We start from the raw sequence: 22,024 nt of genomic DNA, 5'->3' as shown, positions 1-22,024 counted from the left end.
TGATTCCGCTTAGCAGCAAACAAATTTAAGAGATGTTTTTTATCATTGTAGAGCGGCACATTTCCAGTGGCTGATAGCTAGTTACTCAAGTTGGTGTCAAAGACATTCATTGAAGAGTGACACAGACATACTGGCATTTACCCAATGACCCAAGATGGCATCAAAGAGGTCATTGAAGAAGACCAGCACAGATCGTGTGGCACATACCCAGTGTTTAAAGTTGGTGTCAAAGGGTTTCTTGGAACAGCAGTGCCTACCCAATCTTGCATCTACAGTAACCCCTGTTGAAGTGAAAGAGCTTCGTTGAAGAGAGGCACGCATGTGCACGTTGGCACATGCTCAGTGAGCCAAGTTGATCCAATGGTTGAGACTTTCCCTGAAAATGAAAATGTATTGTGCAGAAACTGCAGGACCTGGACCTGGGAGACTGTCAGCTATTGTGATGGCTGTTGCAGTAAACTACTGTACATGTTTGTGTAATTGTTTTTGTGGGTGGTGTTGACTGTCTGCTCACTTACACATGGCCGCCTACTTTTTTTTTTCCTTGAAAAACTACGTATCTATTGTGGGATCTTAGAAGTATGACTCACTGCAACAGGATATCGAGCAAATATGTTCGCCCCCCATGCGGGACATCAAAGCCTAATCGTTTGCGTGTACAGTCATGTGAACGGTGGCACGCTTGAACGATTGAGTTCATCCATCCCAGTGCCCCGCTCTGAAGACTCGCGAGGTAGTCCTGCAGAGCGTGCCGACAGGTGTGCGACAGGTGTGCGACAAGTCTGCGCACCCTGCCAACCCCAAGCCAAAGAAGAGGCACCTGAGTAATCCCGCCGTTAGGTGGCATTAGTAACACAGCACTCGCATCATCTCTCACACTATTCTGCGACTACACCCACCTCCAGCAATGCTCAGCTATGCAGAGAAGCCCGATTACAGGAGATGTGAGAGCCATACGTGGAAAACAACATCATCATCATCAGCCTGGTTACGCCCACTGCAGGGCAAAGGCCTCTCCCATATTTCTCCAACAACCCCGGTCATGTACTAATTGTGGCCATGCCGTCCCTGCAAACTTCTTAATCTCATCCGCCCACCTAACTTTCTGCCGTCCCCTGCTACGTTTCCCTTCCCTTGGAATCCAGTCCGTAACCCTTAATGACCATCGGTTATCTTCCCTCCTCATTACATGTCCTGCCCATGCCCATTTCTTTTTCTTGATTTCAACTAAGATGTCATTAACTCGCGTTTGTTCCCTCACCCAATCTGCTCTTTTCTTATCCCTTAACGTTACACCTATCACCTATCCGAAAACAACATAAGGGAGCCCAAGAGAGTCTAGCGTCCCCACACTATCTATCTATGTGTCTTGACATCTAGCTTATTCCATCTGTGTTCTCAGTGAAACATTTAATGTTTGTGTCTTGTGAAACAACAGTGAAAATTATGGTTCTTGATGGTTGAGCCACCTTTGGCTGTATTGCTGAAATCTGGATTGGTAAGTAGCAATAAAAACTTAATATTTAGTTTACACATATGACAAAGACATGGTTCTATTTAGTTTTAGACTTTATACATGATTTTTCTTTATCAGGGAAAGCCTTTACATACCATGCTTTGGGTGCTTGTTAACCCTTTCGCTGTCGGACTTTTCTGGCCGTGACGCACCCCCCAGTACCGGCTTGGTTTCAGGGAACGAGCATAATAGGGAATGAACATAGCAATTTATTTTTGATTATGATTGGTATACAAATAACATACTCAATGCAATATGCACATTTCAGTGCTCTGCAGCTGTTGTTAATAAACATCATCATCATCATCATCAGCCTGACTATAACATCCGTTTAACATCCAAATCTGACGATGCGGAACTCATCTCTTTCTCGCATGAGATGCTGTCCGAGTCCAAATCCGAGCTCGGCTCGTATTCTGAATCGGAAGAGCCACCGCTCCAAAGAGCAGACGAAGGTCGCGCGTGCTCAGCCATCCGAAAGTAACCGCACGCAGGGAGGATGCGCTTTCAGTCACCCGCACAACGGAGAGAAATGGGAGGTTGTGTGATCAAGAAGACAGAGGGAGATGGAAAAAGGTTAAAACAAAGTTCGGAGAGCTTTACGTTTACTGCTGCAAGTCGGAAGCGAGGGTGCGGCGAGAGAGCGAAAGCAGCAATCGAGTCACTCTTTTCAGAGAGGCAACGGCATGTGCGCCTGAACTTGACGCGCCGTAGCAGACACACCAACAGAAGAAAAATAAAAACCTTCAAACCAGCGGAGATGGCAGAACAACCCTTGAACCGATAACCACACGCACGCGACGCATGATCCAGCGAATGCGGAGCCACCGCGCCACTCAGCAAAGAGAAAGTGGGGAGTGGCAGTCGCACCGTACTCTTCAATACATGGACTTACACAGGTCGGGGCGAAAATACAAACTTGTAGAAAGACTCAACAGATGGCGTAGCCAATCCAGGAGCGCCAGCTTTGCGCTCAGGCGCGAAATTTTGAATGCACGATAGAGAACGTACCGGTATGTCAGTGACACTGTGGGGGGGAAGCGCGATGACGTACCGGTACGTCCGTGACAGCGAAAGGGTTAAAAAACTCCAGGTGGTCGAAATTAATCTGGAGCCCCTCTCTCCAACTATATCTCTCAGTCCGAGTTCCTTTGAGACATTGAACTCCAAAATTTAATTTATTTTTTAGATGTCAAACTCATGATTATTAAAAAAAAAGAAATTTTACAACCATTCTGCAGTGTTGGTATTAAAAGTGCTTATCAGCACATTAATATTTGCTTCCAGTTCATTTGGGTCATTCAGTCCAGCTCATCGTGAATGCAAAATATTGTGCATTTCGATGGGGCAGAATGCGAAAACATTAGTGTACCATACTTTGGGTGTATGTTAAAGAGCCCCAGATGGTCAAAATTAACCGGAGCTCCTCACTTAGGCATTCCTCATAGCCCACTGTGTAGCTTCAGGACATTGAACCAACCACCGCGGTGGCTAAGCGGCTATGGTGTTGCACTGCTAAGCATACGATCACGGTTTCAATGGGGACAAAATGCAAAAACGCCCGTGTCCCATGCATTGGGGGCACTCTAAAGATCTGGTGGTCAAAATTGATCCGGAACCCTCCACTACAGCATGCCTCATAATCAAATCATGATTTTGGCACGTAATACCCTAGAATCTAATCCAATCCAGGATGTTAAACCCCAAACTTAACATTACACTTGGTAATTGGCATCAATAAGCTACACAGAACTATGATAAAAACTATAGTAAAAGGTACTAGCACCACCACTGCAGAGGCTGAAATATTAATGGGCTTTAAACAGTGTGTAAGAAGAGGTTGTACCTGGATTAGTATACAGTATAACTAGGAAGGCTTAGGAGTAAGGATCGACGGCAAATATCTTGGCAACCTTCCGTTTGCCGATGACATTGTTCTATTCAGCAACAATGCCGACGAGTTACAACAAATGATTGAGGACTTTAACGGAGAGAGCGTAAGAGTGGGGTTGAAGATTAATATGCAGAAGAACAAAGATAATGATGAATAGCTGGGCAAAGAAACAAGAGTTCAGGATCACCAGACAGCCTCTGGAGTCTGTGAAGGAGTGCGTTTACCTAGGTCAATTAATCACAGGGAACCCTGATCATGAGAAGAAAATTCATAGAAGAATAAAAATGGGTTGGATCGCATACGGCAGACATTGTCAGCTCCTGACTGGAAGCTTACCATTATCATTGAAAAAGAAGGTGAACAATCAGTGCATATTACCAGTGCTGACTATAGCGCCAGAGACTAGGAGACTGACAAAGAAGTTCGAGAACAAGTTAAGGACCACGCAAAGAGCAATGGAATGAAGATTGCTAGGCATTACTTTAAGAGACAGAAAGAGAGCAGTTTGGATCAGAGAGAAAATGGGCATAGACGATATTCTAATAGACATTAAGAGAAAAAAATGGCGCTGGGCAGGTCATGTAATCCGCAGACTTGATAACCGTTGGGCCATTAGGGTAACAGAATGGGTACTAAGAGAAGGGTAGCACAGTAGAGGACGGCAGAAGACTAGATGGAGTGACGAAATTAGGAAATTTGCGGGTGCTATTTGGAATCGCTTGGCGCAGGACAGCGGAAATTGGAGATCGCAGGGACAGGACTTCGTCCGGCAGTGGATTTAAAACATGATGATGATGATGATGAGAGGTACAAACAAACTGGCTGTGCCTTGGCTGAAAGCTTCATAGCAAATTTGATGGTGCAGTTGCCATTGTTCCACATATTTACATAATTTGTCTCACTGTGCCTGAAGTTTTGATAAGAGTTGCATGTTTGTTATTCCAGCCTGAGGAATCTACTTCAGCATGCATGTTTTCCTTATATCCTATTTTCTTTACATTGTCTTGTTTATTTAAATTTGCCCTCTTCTTCTCTATTTCTTTGCCCTCTATCCTTTTTCCACAGCCATGGGACAGTTCAAGTGTCCACTGGAAAGTGAAACAGTTACGATGCTTGCACCCCTTTCTTTATTCCCCACTGCCGTTTCTTTCTTTCTATGTACAATAAATTACTACTATGCCACTACTACTACTACTACTACTACTACTACTACTACTACTACTACTACTACTACTACTACTACTACTACTACTACTTAGCCTAACCAAGTTTCTTGCCCTGATGTCTTTATGTATGTCGGTGACGATGCCAGTGGTCATGGTTCTTCAAAAAAAAATTTCGTCTTGCTTAAGACAGTGTAGGAGAAGGTTTAATCCCAAAATGTATTGCGAAAGAGGAATTGCAGCTGCAGCTTCACTGATTCCTTCCAGTTCCTTCCTTTGACCTGCTTTGTGTGTTCATATTAAAATGTGATTTCAAAAATGTAAAGCTTCTTAATTTATTTCAGAATTAGAGTGGTAATTGGCATAGATCTGACTCTTTTGTCACTGACACATTCTATTCTTAACATTTCAGAGAGTATCTACAGCCAGTTCCAGCACCGCTTTCCACGACTTCAGCACTTAGAGCTTGCTGAGTTGGTCACTGCACCAGAGACTTTTACACCTGACAATCATTGTATATTAGGGGAAACTTCAGAGGTGAGAAAATAATGTTAAAATATATGTACAATTATTAAAAAAATGTTGTATTCTTTGATTTGCATAGGTATGCTTTCTTTGTTGGAATTTTTAAATTGCATTATAGAATCATGTATTTTTCGATGAATACTTCTAATATTTATACTTAAGGGAGAATGGTGTGACTAAACGGGGATGAGATGGGAAACAGAGGAGTGCAGACTAGCAACAATGGTTTATATTGAAAAACACACAAAATATATACTCTGACATAAACATGCGTAGCAGCTTAAAGACTACAGGTTGAATAATCAATTTCTAGTTCATGCAGACTCACTGATGGCCTCGCCATGCACATGTCACCGGACTTATGAATAAACAAAGCTTCTGCAATCTCTCTCGTTATTCTATCGTCTTGACAGCACCTTAGTATCTCTTAGCAACAGTTTGCACTTACATTCTTTGCAATGTAGGCACAGATTAGATGGCAGCCGCCCTTTCAAAGAAACTCTGTGGTCCATTAATCGGTTATTCAAACACCTTACTGTATGGCCAATGTACCACTTTCCGCAGGACAGGGGAATGTGATACACTACACCCTTTCCACAGTCAACCAACCTGTCACGGTGTTTGACATCACAATCACTCCACTTCTGTGTATTGCCTTCAACCTTTCTTCCTACCGCTGCGCATATGCAACCCAACTTGTTTCTTGTTGAGAAGACAACATTTACGCTGGATCTACTACCCACCTTTTTCATGCGATGAGACAAGGTGCAAAGATACGGAATGTTGGTGACTGGCTTACCTTTAGTGTTGGCCTCTCTTGTCACAATACCTTTTTCTTCCAATTTTAACTTCCTCAGTAATCTTTCACTGAGAGAGGCCGCAGTACACATTGCATAACTTGTTTGCCTAAGTCTGTTGAGTTGATTAGAAAAATATTCACTCATTCGATGCGGGCAAGACTTGCGCAACGCGACTTCTAAACAAGTTGTGACAATACCGTTCTTCACTAGCTTCGAGTGACCAGAATGGAAATCCAGAATGGGCTTCACAGACCTCAGTGAATACACCCAGCAGGCATGCTCATGCCTAATTGGGATATTTAGATCCAAAAACTGAATACTGTGCTCCCTAGGTACTTCAGAGGTGAAGTTCAGACCATAACCCTTCTCCTTAAATATCTTGAGCACATTCACTCTGGTACTGACACAGCTGTTCGCTTCAACAAAAACAAGATAATTCTCAACATAATGCATTATTTTTAGCATGACACCTTTCAAAACACCCACTAGGTCACAATCGATCCTGCTCAGGTAAATTTCACTAAGAATTTGCACAACACGGGAATCTATAGAAACTCCCGATCTCTGGGTATACTAAACTTCATCAGACCATATCTTCACACCTTGACTCACCGCATGAAAAAGATATGTAGTAGATTCGGCATAAATGTTGTCTTCTTGGCAAGAAACAAGTTGGGTTGCATATGCACAGTGGTAGGAAGAAAGGTTGAAGTCAATACACAGCAGTGGTGTGATTGTGATGTCAAACACCGTGACAGGTTGGTTGACTGTGGAAAGGGTGTAGTGTATCACATTTCCCTGTCCTGCGGGAAGTGGTACATTGGCCATACAGGAAGGTGTTTGAATAACCGATTAATGGACCACAGAGTTTCTTTGAAAAGGCGGCTGCTGTCTAATCTGTGCCTACATTGCAAAGAATATAAGTGCAAACCGTTGCTAAGAGATACTAAGGTGCTGTAAAGACACTAAGATAGAATAACGAGGGAGATTGCGGAAGCTTTGTTTATTCATAAGTCTGGTGACATGTGCATGGCGAGGCCATCAGTGAGTCTGCACGAACTAGAAATTGATTATTCAATCTGTAGTTTTTAAGCTGCTACGCATGTTTATGTCAGAGTATATATTTTGTGTGTTTTTCAAAATAAACCATTGTTGCTAGTCTGCACTCGGCTGTGTTTCCTATCTCATCCCTGTTCATTCACACCATTCCCATGGATTACCAACATGCCCAACAATTTGTACTTCTAATTATAATATTCAGCTTTCAAATGCTCCTTCAGTTCCAGGCTGCATTCTGTAAAGGTTCTTAGGTAGTTTCACTTTTATCTCTTCCAGGAGAAGTAGGTCAAGATTGGTGAGTCATAAACTGCAGCAGTGGTGAAATAGTAGAATGTCTGGCTTGCCTGTGGGAAGCACTGGAAATCTTGGTGCTGCTGAAAACCCACCGTTTTTTGTAATCGGTAGAGGTGTACCCGACCTGGTGCTCGGTTGTTTATATGGGTTCTAATCTTGAAAGGGGGTCTTATAGAGATTTGTGGGGGTCTTTGGGCACCCCTTGTCCCCACCACAGCTTTGATGAAACAGTTGAGCATCTGCTGCTGCTTTGGAAACAGGCGAGTGCTGCCTCCAGGTACTTACCGATAAAATAGGTACAAGCATGCTTCCGGCCTGGTGCTTGGCAACTACGGGAGTTCCAGGCACTTAGAAGGACACCCACTATAGGGAGTTGGCAGCATGGGGCCACCAGTATCCTTTTTTGAGGTTGGCGTTTTATCTTGATTCTTGCACAGAAAGCATAGTCGTCTGTATGGGCAATGCACCCCTGGAGAGCTGGACACCTTGGCCAAAGGATTGCTTGTACCCATCTTATAAGCTGCAGGATGTTAGGTGGTGGTGATTGTACCATGCACCTCCCACAGGCGAGCCGGGCATCCTATGCACTAAGCCACTAGGCCATGCCAGGTCTGGCATTTAAGCAGGACCTGGCATCATCGGCTATTGTGACATTGTGACACAGAGTGAAATTTGCTGACATCATGTGGCAGTAAGGCTAGGTATGATGATGCTGTTCATAAAAGAATGAGCAAGGCCACTATACATTTATTTTAGCTGCGTTTGCATTGTGGCAACCACAGCGGTCGCAGGAACTGGGTGAGCCAGTGTATCTTGACGTCATTTCACATCTACCTCCTGAGTACTAAAAATGAAACTGGTTCTTAGAAATAATTTGTATAGTAAATTATAGAGAGAACTCTGGCACTTGCCACTATTATTTCTAGGGTTTAGAGAGCTTGGACATTAATTTAATGCAAAAAGAAAAGACGTCAAGAATATCATATTCTGTGTATCTGTGTAAAGCTTTATTTCAGCAGCGTTTCTAGTTTGGCATGTTGGTGGTTCATTGCTTAGGAACAGCATAGGAATATGACGTAGACAAAGTAAGGCACGAAGACAAAGCGTGTCTTCTTCAGCCCTCACTTTGTTTTCATCCCTCACTTTGTTTTCATCATATTTCTATGCTGTTCTCCTGTAAATGAAGCTTAATTTATTTGAGATAACTAGCACATCACTGAGAACAGAGTCACCTGTATTTCTTGTGCACACAGGTGGAGCGCCTCTTTCTGGCTGTTGGCACTAATGGTGCACAGACACAGATGGCTGGTGGCATTGGCCGTGCATTAGCCCTTTGGCTGTGTGATGGTGCGCCTCGGGCATACCTATTGCCTTGTGACTGTCGTCGCTTCCTGGACCTGCACAACAATGTGAAGTTTCTACGTGAGCGTGTCACAGAGGCAGTTGGAAGAACATATCTGGTTCCTCACCCACTTCAGGTAACTTGCCAACACCTTTCACCAGGAGGGACTGCTGCACTGGCATATGCTTTGTTGCAAAAGTTTATTGAAGGAAGTGACTGAAAGAGCTAAAATAGGTGTTATTTCTTCTTATCTTTAACGCAAGGGGAAAACTGAAATACAAGGGATGACTGAAAACTTCCTTGCCTAACCACAATGCATTTGTCTTAGCCAAATGTTAGTATTGCAACTCATTGTATATGTCCTTTCCAGGCCTCGTATCAAATTCCTTGCAAATAGCTGATTCTCTGTGTCAGATATTAAAGACTGAAATGCAGGAGGCGAACATTGTCTGAAAAGTGGATAATATGAGCAAACTTGGAGTTATTCGATAACTGCTGAAAAAGGGCACTAGTGGCAATGACATTCACAAGGACATGATGGAAACATTAGGGGAGGATTCCCCATCCTATTCCACTGTGAAAAGTGGGTGGCTGAGTTCAAGAGGGGAACCCCCTCTATCCAAGATTCCTCTTGCAGTGGAAGGCCAGCAATGGTCACTGCAGAAGAAAATGATGCAGCAATCCAGTTAATCGTAATGGTAGACAGGCACCTGACAGAATGTTTTATTGCAAAGAAAGTGGGGATGCCCCAGGAATGAGTTGGACACGTCCTTATAGTTCTACTGTACATGCACAATGTGTCAAGTTGGTGGCTCCTGAAAATCCTGACTGCTGAAAACAAACGCCTGAGACACGTCATGTCTACTGAAAAGTTGACCCTCATTGAGGCAGATCCTGTGACTTTTGTCAAATGTTTTGTGACCATGGGCGAAGCATGGGTACACGACTAACAGCCAGAGTCCAAGGTGCAATAAAAAATGTGGAAACACTCCTCCTCCATCACCCGCAAAAATTCAAGTCAGTCCCATGTAACATGCAAACACCTTTCACCTGGAGGGACTGCTGCATCGGCATTTACTTTGTTGCAGACATTTATAGAAGAAATTGACTGAAAGAGCTAAAATAAATGCTACTTGTTCTGTTCCTTAACAAAAGGGGGAAACTGAAATACAAGGGGTGACTGAAAACTTCTCGGCCTACACCACTTTCAGCCAGAGTCCAAGGTGCAATCAAAAAGTGGAAATGCCCCTCCTTCCTCACCCCCAATAAATTCAGGTTTGGATGTGAGGGGTGTTATCGTGACTGAGTACCTCAAAAAGCGTGAACCAGTGAACAGAGCATATTGTGCTGCAAAACTGAAGTGTTTGCGGGAGGCCATCTAGGTGAAATGACTTGGAATTTTGAAGAATTAAGCATGTGCTTTTCCGCCAAGACAATGCACCAGCACAAAAGTCCATCATTGCAATGTCTGCCGTTCAGTCCTGTGGCTTCAAACTGCTTTCACACCCTCCCCATTTGCCAGATTTGGCTCCCTCAGACTTTCATTTTCTCCCTAAGCTCAAGAAACACTTAGTCGGAACCTACTTTCCATCAAATGATGAAGCCATGACTCCGGCGGAGGACTTTTTTGACGTGCAGGATGAAGCATTCTATAAGGAAGGGATAATGGGCCCAAAGCACCGGGGAAAAAATAGTGTGTGGCATTGAAAAGGGACTATTGTTGAAAAATAGCCAGGAACAATTGAGCTCTTGACTACGTTTCATTGATAGGCTGAGAACATTTCGGTCACCCTATGTAAAGTAGCTTGTGTTGTTATAAAGTTAATTGGATGTAAAACTATTGCACTTTTGGAAATCTGTTGCAGTGCTAGAGTTGTATCATTATGCTACTTTGTGGTGTGTGTGCTGCCAAATATTCCAGCTACATAAGCGCTGTATCACTTTTCCATTTGTTCTTCCAGTGTGCTTGCTGTTTCCACAAAACCTAGTTAAATTTGACCTTGCCATGCCATGTTTCAGGCAGTAACTACCCTTTAAAAAAACAAAAACAAAAATACCCTATGGTGGAAGCAAAAGGATAGAAAGTTGGGCGAGTTGGTATGGTAATGGCACAGTAGAAGCAGTATTAACCAAAAGTATTTTTCAACAAAGTAGTGTGCTTATCTATTGGGTAGGCTTGAAGAAGGGCTGTAAAATAAAGCATGAGTTTTTTGTTTTTGTTTCTCTATTTGGAATTTGACAATCACTAATTGCAGGATCTCAGCGAAACTAGGGTGCTTAGTCAGGCAGTGACAGGTGTATCATTTCTTTATTCAAGTGCTTTTCTTTTTTGGAACATTTTTACATTGTTCTTCTAAGTAAAGTTCCCTTCATTTACACATTCAAACTTTGTGATAGCAAACTTCACAATGAGAGATGAGACACAGGAAGGATACACAGACAAGCAAAGTCCATGTGTCATTCTTCCTGTGTCTTGTCTCTGGTTCTGCAGTTTTCACTGAGACATCATACCAACTTGCCCAACTGGCCATCTTATAATAAAGACAAGGGTAACTGGTGATCACAGGGAGAGGTCTTCGCCATGTAGTGGACATAAATAGGCTGATGGTGATAATGGTGGTGATGACAACTTTTTTTATATTTATTAAGACTGATGTTTGACATGGAGAACTGTTTTTTGACATTGTTCAAGCTGTTTCGTTACATATCATTTTCTTGTACCCTAATTATGGACTTTGGAATGCTTTGTAGGCTGAATTTCGAACAGGACGTCGCCTTCGTTGTTCACCATTGCTGCCACTTCAGGAACAGCAGGGTGCTGTGCTTGGTGAAAGAATGGGTTTTGAAAGAGCATTGTTTTTTGATCCTCAGCGCATTCTCGGTAAGCTTCTGATGTTTAAGCTAATTAATTTTTCAGTGGAGACATTTTAGATACACTTTGCACTATTTCTGTCAAAGAACACCTCAACAAATTCATAATCTGTGCTTAGTTAACTTTTCTGAGTTTGCCAGCTCGTTTTCTTCTTGTGTTGTGGTCATTTAAAGCGTGTGAATGTGTAGTGTTTCTTGCAACCAGTGCTTGTGCTACAGGGAAAGAATACCAGATTTTCTTATGACTGTAACATACCCCATTTCTGTTATGTGTTTGCAATTGTGCTGCACTACTGTCTCGCATTATTTAAATTAGCGTACCATAAGATTGGTTGGTTTCCAGATGGATTTTTATTGAACATGATCGTTGTGACTGCTGGAATCAATTTCATATTAAGAGATCTGGAAACACAGAATTTATTGCTTTGTAGTGCTTTCAACAGATAACACCACTTGCAGCATATTGTTATGATATGCCCTGATCTATAGCATAAAGAAATATTGAATGAGCAGATAGCAAGAGAAAAAAATAAAGGGGTTTAAGGTAACGTATATGATGCAAAGCAGGGCAAGAATACTGCGATTACAATGCATTTGGATATGTTTAAAATAGGCAATTTAATTTGCATGTAAGATTGTAGCAATGGGGACTGTTGGACAATTTGGCGGACATTAATTTTGCTGTAGTACAAACTGGAAATAAGCACATAAGATAGAAGTGCACAGGACCAATAGGTTTTATCCATGCAGTTCTTGCCCGCTACATGGGTAAAACATGCAATTCCACACAGTTTCACCCACAGTCAGGTGTCCACGCAGTTTTACCCACTGCATGGACATCTCACAGTGTGTCATGCAATAATTCAAACTCAGACTGTGCAACCATGTGCTAGTATGGCCACCGAGTGAAGCAAAATAGTGATACAGTAATCCCTCATTATAACAAAATCGCTTTACTCAAAATATCACTTTATTTGAAATTTCTTCCGGTCCCAACCCAAATGTATGCATTTTAAGCCACATTACTCGAAGCGCATGAAGAGCTTGACTCGCTTAGAGCGAAGTGGCGAGCGAAGACTTTTTTTGCACATGCAGTGTCAAATTAATACCACTGATGAATTAGTCTCATGCAGGCATAGAATAGGCCACAAAAGTACCAAACCCATGACTGATGACCGCCTAGTAACGGGTACAAGCGAATGCTGAGTGCTCCCAGCTGTTTACTGCGGAGTGAACGGAAGCTGTCAGATTCCATGGTGCAGTGCACCCTAACCATTAATCTCAGTCGCACTCGCATTGCTGGTGTCCCCCGTGATATAATTCACACTAAAATAAAGTTTTCCAGACACTTTCCGATGCCAGAATACCGTGGTCTCTTAGATGCTGAAAAGTGGCCAAAAAAAAAAAACCACGGGCAGGCTGTGCTGTAGCATTCCATGGGGTTCGCTCGATGAGCAAGTTTTACCATTCTAAAGAGTACTTCTGGTGCTCAAATGGGCTGAAAAGAACAAAAGAAGTGTCCCTCCGATTAAAAGGGCCATGTTCGACGCAAGGAGCTATGTTAACAAATCGGGAAGACGACTTTGGGGTGGCCTAGAAACTTGTTTGCTGCTCGCCATAATCGCTCTGCATCACAATAAAACACCGCTCCTAGCTTTGTTGCACTTTTGATAGCGAAACTCGACCGATAACTTGCCGAAAACATGAAAAATCCTAGCGCCGCCAGCGGTGAGTCAGGCTGTCAACATAGTGGTGTGACGCAAGCTGGTGTTTCCCCGGCAATTTTCTCGAACCGATCATGCTCAATTCGCGCCATTAACTTTAGACAAACGGTCTAAATGTGTGGTAGGGTCATTGAATTTTGTTCCTAGACATTTGTCAATGGTGCAGACGCGACGGTGCGTGAACACTGACACTCGAACCGTAGAATTAGCACAGGGTCGTCGACAATGGTGTGCTGAAGAACTCTCGTTTTGCAAACTTCACGGCTGCATACTTCGGGAAAAAGTTGCCCAGTGATCATGCAAAGCCCCTAATGCAAAACCATTCAGTTTTCACGATCGCGCTGTATACCCACAATGAGCGGCTAATCGTTTTTTGAGCACAACAGACACAACCTCAGACTCGAGCCATGGCATTTGCGGTGCTTTCCAGCGCGACACTCTCGTAGTCTTCCGTGACTTCCACACCCGCCCTATAAAAGCTGCCACTGCCTTCCCCTACTCATTCACTCTCCAGTCTGCAAGCCGTTTGGATGCCAGTCACTCCTCACCTCCTTGCTACCAGTTTCAACGTCGCTGCTCCTCCAAAGCTGCCCTCTTCCGGGCTGCCCTCCCGAGCACAATCTTCCATCAGCAGGTTCCCTTTCGCGGTTCCTGCTTCTTGGTCTCCACAACTCTGATCACCTTTTTTCCACTACACGTGAAGCTGATCCATAGCCCACCATTGCAACCGTCACCATCACCAGCGCACACTGACGAAGAAAGCAAGATGCCCTGATGACGTTTATAAGCTTCTGCCTTCTGCGTCGCTTGCACGTTCAGTCACTTTGGCGCCGACGACACATGCGTTTGTATCCGTGCTGCAGGCCATGTGATTGTGTGTTATTCGAAGTGCTTCGTTAGGCATGCCTCGCATGTGCTTTTGTGGTCTACAGTGATAAATGGCTCTATCAGCCTCCAGGCGAAAGTGTCCGACTTGGAGTAGAAAGTTCTGCTTATAGAAAAAGTGGAAAAAGACTGCTGGCACAAACTGAAATCGGGAAGGAATTCGGAATACTGCCGTCTACTTTACCAACTGTATTGAAAAACAAGGAAGCTGTGCTGGATGGCTTTAAAGAGAGCTTCTCGGCAAGGAGAAAGAGGAATCGTGACTCGAAATACCCTGAAGTGGAAGGTGCACTTCTACAGTGGCCGAAAAATGTTAGGGGTGCAACTCTCCCCGTGCACTTACTGCAAAAGCCGAAGCTCTTGCTCTCCAAATGGGCCATAAAGATTTCAAGTGCTGCAATAGCTGGCTTGAGTGGTTCAAGAAACGACACGATGTGACCTTGAAGTTGATTGTTGGCGAAAGTGCAGTCGTGAACCATGACACAGATGTATGGCTCCAACATCAGCTCCAAGCTCTACTTGAAAAATATGAAGACAAAGACATCTACAACCTAGATGAGGCTGCATTTCTCTACAAGATGCTACTGAATCACACATTAACTATTGCTGGCAGATCCTCATCTGGAGAAAAACAGAGCAAGGAGCGTGTCATGGTGCTGTTTGGTGCCAATGCAACAGGTGAGTACAAGCTTCCTTTGTTGATACTGGGGAAAGTGGAGAAGCCACGGTGCTTCTGAAATGCAACTATTCCCAAGGAATACATCTAAAGAAGTGACAAGAGAGCATGGATGACTGCTGCCATTTTTGAAGACTATGTGCGCATTCTGGATAGACGGTTCGACGCAAAGAATCGGCAAATGCTTTTTATAATTGACAATTGTCCGAGCCACAGGAAGATCAACAACCTCAAGGCGATCGCTGTGGAATTTTTGCCTGCAAACAGAACCACAGTACTGGAACCGATAGATTGGGGCATCATTGAGACCACCCGGCAGCTGTACCACAAGGCTCTTTTGCAGCGCATGCTCACAGCATATGATGCCAGCAAGAGGTACATTGATTTGCTTGGTGCAATCCATTTACTGAACTTTTCATGGAAAAAACTTGCACCTTCAAAGGTCGCCAACTGCTTTCCGCACGCCAGCTTTTCCCACGTCATTGTCAACGACCCTGACGATGACCAGACTTGCAGCGATCTGTATGAGGCTGTTCATAAAATTGCTGACCAAGGGGTAGAAGGCGACTTCGAGACATTCACATTGGCTGATGCTGCAGCTTCTGTGGTCGCCCCAGCGATAGATGCGGAGATACTAATTGACACTGTTGGTGGCCGTGACGAGGATGAAGAGCCAGCGAATGATGAACCATGTGAAGTGCCAACTATGGTGCAGATGTGGGAGTACCTATGCCTGCTGCGAAATAAGGTTGAATGCATGGGCGGCGACCATGGTGTCGTGCTATGCTTGGTCAAATTAGAGCAGGGGTTGCTCGCACCCGGTAAGAACTTGAAACAGCCAAAGCTCACTGCCTTTTTTGCACCTGAATAAAGTTTTGCTTTACTGAATACATTGTATTTTGACTTTGTCGTAGTTGTGGCGTAATTAAAGCTCGACTGCTTTAGCTTTTCTCGAGTAGTCGCTTACATCAAATTACCACTTATAATGAACTTTTTTGCTGTCCCGCTGACTTCGTTATAACGAGGGATTATGGTATTTTCATTTTGAGATGTCACCGGCATGGTCGTCAGCCATGTCGCTGGTGCTCCACAAAACCGAAACTAGAGAAGCCTAGTCCATCTAGTACTCACTGATGAGAATTCGGTGCATGTATTGATTTTTCATTTATCTGCAGTGACCCCATGACAACGGTCGAGACACGTGCCACGATTTTGTAGCGATGCTTTCCACTCAAATCTGTGCTGCTCTCATCCACTGTTCATGGTCAGCTGGTCCCGTTTATAATGCGTGTTGAGCATTGCTCTGACCATTTATGAAGCAGGAAAAGCATGAAAAGGAACTGCATAAAAGGTATTGCTAGAAAATCGCGGCCACAGAATGTCTAGGCCGAGGGCAAGTATATGAGCACGCACGAACACACATTGACAAACTTTGGCCATATTCTTGGATGATTACTTTTGAAAGATACTTTCATTTCACAATATTTCGCGTGACTAGCACCAGATACATCATTGGCCGGCAGCTTTTCCGCACTGTGATAGGATAGCGTACTTGGCACTTTGCCTAGGGCACACATATAGCACACACAATTACTTGTTGACTGGGGGTGAATTCCCAGTCTGTGGTCGATGTGGTGAGACGCTGACCATCCTTCATGTTCTGCTGGAGTGTCAAAAAGCAGCAGAAGCTGAGAGACGGAAACACTTTCCTTTAGCATAGCATACTGGGAGATAAGCGTCTCCATCCGGTTTCTTACAGAACCATTTTTTTACTCCAGAGCAGTTTTAGGTTCGTTAAGTGATGTTGTCTTGCAAGAAATTCATAGCATATCCTCTCACCATAGGGTGCTGCTGTTATAGCATCGTTCTGTATAGCATGTGCTTCCAGACCCTTGCGTTTAAGGACTCTGTTAACGTAGTAGTGCTTCTTGCAAACTTTTGTCACTGACACATTTTAGTATATAATATCATCCTTTCACCATGTATCTCTCATGTTCCTAGTACACCTCATTAGTCATTGCCATAATTTTATTACATGTACGCAGTAGTGCTTCTTGGAAACTTATATAACGGACACATCTTAGTATATAATATAATCCTTTCTCCATTTATCTCTCATGTTCCTAGTACACCTCATTAGTCATTGCCAGAATTTTATTACATATACATTTTATGCACTTACTGAGACTTTTTTTTAGGCCATTTACCACCGCATCACATATACATCATGTATTTCATTGCCAACTTATTAACACTGGCCTGGTGCTCTTTGGCCATACCTGGTCCTTGCACTACAGAATGCCAGTTCATCATCATGAATTTGGCATTTCTAGATGCAATGCGTCTTGTGCTAGCCATGCAAAAGATGGTGTACTTGGACCTCTGCCAAGAATGCCGTTGCTCCTAGACGCTGATGCATCTTTCGCTAAACACGTGAAATTGAAGGTATCTCGGAAAGATTCCCCACTCTCGGAAGCCAAGTATTTTACCTGCTGGGCTAAACCAGCACCTCCTAGATAGCAGGCCTGTGCACTCTGCTTTATGACATCATGCTACTTGGACCTAAACTTCCATTGGCAAGCCCGGCCTGCCGAAAGTGGTGACGTCAAAATCACCGCAGCTTACTCGGGCGCGTCCCCATTAGATTCTATGGCAGTCGGGCAGGGTAGCATGACGTCATAGATCGAAGTGCACCAGCCTTGTGCTATCTAGGAGGTGTTGCCCAAGCATCTCAACATGCTAGGTTGCTCACGAGAAGTTCATAACTCGAAGAGGACCGCTCAGTGGCATTCGATTGGACATTGAAGCTTTCGCATTCAGAACTCGTAAGAAGTGCTTAGGTGTCCTTGGATTTTTATTTACTTGAATATTTTTGTAATCACACCTGGTTTTGTTCACTACAGTGGAATGACAGATGAGAGCAGGTTGTACCTTTCAAGTTTTTATATAGGGTGTTGTACACCGTGCATTTAATGACAAAGGCCACGTGCACTTCTTGACCAAGCATTTTGAAGTTGAAGACAGGACAAAATCTGAAAAACCCGTCATCACAGCCATTCATTTAAACAACACCATATCTACCCAATGTTAACCTTTTCATGAGAAAGGGGTATAGAGACATAACACATGTAACGCAGGTGACAAGAGTATTTCTGTGCCACAATGGCTTCTTGACCAAGCATTTTGAAGTTGAAGACAGGACAAAATCTGAAAAACCCATCACTCTTTAAGGAGTGTTCTGTTCATGAACACTGCTCTATTTGATGCATGCAAGACTTTTTCAGGGCCAAAACAAATCAAGGTGTTTTGATGTCAGTGTTGGTTTTTCGATGACTGAAAAAGTTGAAACAGCATGGGGATCAAAAGAAAGGATAGTCAACAACAGGGTAAGGGTCATTGTGATGTAAAGTACAGAAATCTTTTTGTCGCTTGTATTACACGTGCTGGTGTATCATATACCCCTTTCTCATGAAAAGGTTTAGATTGGGCAGACAGGGTGTTGTTCAAATGAACAGCTGCAACGATTTAATGGCAACATGAACGGTATATCCTGCGTGCATCTGACTGCCCATTGTAGGTGGTAGGACTGTAGACCTTTATTTGAGCACGCATGCATGATAACAAGATCTAAAAGCAGAGGGCATGTGAGATTGTGAAAGCATTTCATGTCAGGAAAAACTTGGATAATTGTGTATCAGTACCTTCTTCTTCCTTTTTTGAGTGTGAAATAGATTTGCTGGAAAATGCTTTGGATTGAGTGCTTAGACATGCAGGTTGGTGTTTTGTCATCATTTTCTGTTCTTAATAAAATGTGAGGTTATAATAATAATAGTTAATAATGATAATAGCCTGTCCTGTGCTTCCATCTCATGTGCTTACCTCCCATTTGTGCTGCAATCAACATGCATATGAGATTATGCTCCCACTGCGGTGGCCGTTGTTTAGTGTGTTTCTAGCAGTCACTGTTACGAGGTATCTGTATGCGTGAACAAAGCTTTTTGTGCGATAGTGGTGGTTCATATATATCAGTAGGGAGGTGTTGTTTCTGACAGAAACAACACCTCCCTACTGTGGTAAAGGCAAGACTACTGTTGACATAAGTACTGAACAGTACTTATGCCAACACCTGACATAAGTACTGTTCGCTTTCATGTGATAACTTTTATTGTGTTTTAGGGCATTTTATTGTTCGTCTAATTTGCTAGTTGCTTATTTTTGTTTCATTGCATAGGAAGGAACGTCCTATTGGTTATTTACACCATTTGATGCCACAACTATTGTTATGACTTGGAAGTTTCTTTTCCTATTATTACCCCCTTTTCTTTTTTTGCAGTGCTCAATTGCAAAACTTGTGGAGTTAGCATAAGCACTATATAAACTAATGTTCTCTGCATAGACCTTTTGAGTTAATTCATTATCCAGCATATATTCAAACACTACAAGTTGTGAAGTACACAATATCAAACAAATTTCAGTTGGATGTGCACCAGACCAAACTAGAAAAGAAATGTCAATGACCAGTCTTGATGGGTCACTTAGACGTGGATTAATGAACAATTTAACCCACAGTGTCATTGCTTAAATGAGACTTGTTATAAATTCTAACAGATTATGTTTGTTACACAGAAAAATATCGCCTAATTCCATGCTTAGTTATGGTATGCATAATTTTTGGTTGTCTTTGTTCTATAGAAGTGGCATTGGGTAAAGGCAAGCTGTTTTAATGAAAAGATGGGAAATGTATTTCAAAGTCGGCTTACTGCTGGCAGTATGCATTGGGTACTAGATTTGAGTGAGCTGGATGAGCAATGAATAAATGATATGGAGTGATCAACATGCTACTTTGCTCATACCTGGTGCACCATTTATTTTTTCTTGAAAACATGGCTATAACTACAATGCTTCCCATATGCAGTTGGTGGCTTAATATAGAATTTAAAAAAAGGAAACAAAACAACATAATTACTGCATAAGCTTGTTATCTGATGCAGTAACATGGAGCCTAAAGTGTTTTCGCACTGAGCATGACATTGCAGCTACAGTTTCTGGCCACAATGGCCAACTTTCGATAAGGACAAATGTGAACAAAATGCAGCAGTACAGCTCTCCTTACAGCCTAATTTGCAGGTTTTTGATGCAGGTATAGCAATTATGTCAAACTTGTTTATTGGTTCCCACTGGCAGTAGCTTTGTGGCTGTGGATAGGTAGCGTCCAAAACATGCCATCTATGACCTGTTTCCAGCTTCTACAACCACTTCCAATGCATGCATCCAGTAAAAGCATAGCCTTTGAGGTCCGTTTCTGTTACCCAGAGAGAGCTGTCACTGGGGTGTAGATTTGGACACTACCTATATGTTCGGTGCATGTTTGATACCTTTACAGTGAAGCTGTCAATGGCTAGAATCCTGGGATTTTTTTATGTCCATCATGTCGACAGAAAACCCAGTGGGCCGATCCCGGTGGCAGTGCAGGACCAGCAGCAATGGCTCATACTTCCGTAAGGCAGAGGGGTGAAGCGAACATACAGCACAGCTTGCGTTTCAATACGAAACGCACAAATAAAAACAGTCGTCACACCATGTGATTGATGACGAGGCATGCGGACTTCCGTGTTGATCACCGTACGTTGCCACCAATCTCTCACTGGTGGTCGTTGTCGAGGGCTTTAACATAGACATCTCCAAACCGGAAACAAAGCAGTGGTTCACCCACTTCGTGGAAAACTTTGGCCTCGGTTACTTAAACAATGCGATTCAACCAACTACCGTACACAGGTCATGCATCGATTTAACTTTGGCCAAAAACATTTCTCATATAAGAACAGAAAACATCTGTGTGTATTATAGCAACCACAAAGCAGTTATAGCAGTAATGTCAAAGTAATAAATGAAATAAAGGTTTTGTAAACTGCATTGAAACGTGTGTTAGTGTCATATATCACTTTGAAGAGCAATGTGCGTAATGGGCACACATCATGGGATCCGTTTTTGACAAGTTGCTCTGCATTAGGCGCAACATATCTACAGCTTCGCTGACCAACCACCTTCACAGGAGTGGATTGGCAGAGATCTTTTTCTTTTACATAGATGTGAAAATGTTTACTTTCTGTTGAGGCACCTTGTTGTGTATAATGTAAGGGGGAACAAAAGCTGCAGCAGATGGTTTCTTCACTTGAAGGAGAGAACCACACCAGTCCAGAGCCCACGTATGGGAAGCCTGCATGGTTGGAGCATGTGCATCGGGAGTATGTGGCCTGCCGAGAGAGAGTGGGCCTAAGTGACATGTCATCATTTACAAAATTTTACCTTGAGGTGAGTTCTGATCTTTCTGTTTTACAGGTTTTGTGTTGAGATACCATCTTGTCCTTGTTATAGAGGAAGCTAGGAAGTGTCTTTCCCTCTTGTTTTCTCTTTTACCTTTCTCTATATATCTGTATGTCTCATTATGCAGGAGGCTGTGTTGCATGGGCAATCTCACACTGGTACCTCACACTGGTACCTCACACTGGTACACACTGTACCAGTGTGAGAGGGGACACGTTTTTTTTCTCAACCAGTTGTTCCTGCAAATATATATGTCAGAACCTCACCACTCATATCTTTTTCTGCAGAGATCTCATGTTGAAGAATCCCCCTCATGAAACTTTTTTCTTTATTTCAGCATAGGAACAAAAAGAAATGCCAGCTTTAAATGAAAATCTTGTATTCACTTTAATACTGATGTGCTGTGTACTTATAGTTATGCTAGTTTTATGCATTGTAGTTTTTATGCCAGATAGTTATTTGAGAGTGGTTCTTTGCAGTCTGGTGGATCAGAGGTTGTGGACTTCCTGCAGCTGCTCTGCTCAAATGATGTTGATGTTCCAGTTGGGCACATTGTGCAGACAGGCATGCAGAATGATCACGGTGGCTATGAAAATGATTGCATCCTGGTGCGCATGGATGTAAATCGGTATGTTTCTTGTATTGCATCTGCGGTGTAATGTAATGGTGTTTGTGTTGAGGCCTCTGAATAACCATCGGTGTAAAGTTAGGTACAATTGACATTACATGATGACTGTGTATATGTATAGTATTATGGGCACATCAAACTGCCCTAAATGTTCCTTTCGTCTGCCTGCTAGACACTATTTTCTCGATTCCCACTATGCTTTGTCTTCCTCTTCCTCTACTTTTGGCATACATCTACTTCCTAGAGTGGCTCCCAGTTCTAGCCTAACAATATTCACCTCCATAAACAGTATCCCACCTTTACAAAAAACCTGAAGCTTTTCA

General features: G+C 43.0%; 1 protein-coding gene across 4 annotated transcripts in view; it reads left to right on the top strand.

The window, feature by feature from the left end:
* LOC139050951 (pyruvate dehydrogenase phosphatase regulatory subunit, mitochondrial-like) overlaps positions 1-22,024 on the top strand; it is a 96,367-nt gene that overhangs the window by 43,459 nt on the left and 30,884 nt on the right. For all 4 annotated transcript variants that reach the window (XM_070527850.1, XM_070527846.1, XM_070527855.1 and 1 more), the window contains 5 exons: positions 4,986-5,110; positions 8,505-8,729; positions 11,345-11,474; positions 20,928-21,061; positions 21,553-21,701. In XM_070527850.1, coding sequence (XP_070383951.1) covers positions 4,986-5,110; positions 8,505-8,729; positions 11,345-11,474; positions 20,928-21,061; positions 21,553-21,701 — 763 coding nt within the window. The remainder of the gene's footprint in view (positions 1-4,985; positions 5,111-8,504; positions 8,730-11,344; positions 11,475-20,927; positions 21,062-21,552; positions 21,702-22,024) is intronic.

The sequence above is a fragment of the Dermacentor albipictus genome, chromosome 1, assembly GCF_038994185.2.
Source record: "Dermacentor albipictus isolate Rhodes 1998 colony chromosome 1, USDA_Dalb.pri_finalv2, whole genome shotgun sequence".
NCBI classification, from domain to species: Eukaryota; Metazoa; Arthropoda; class Arachnida; order Ixodida; family Ixodidae; genus Dermacentor; species Dermacentor albipictus.
The sequence above is the reverse complement of the archived record's forward strand: the minus strand, read 5'-3'. Positions and strand labels throughout refer to the sequence as shown.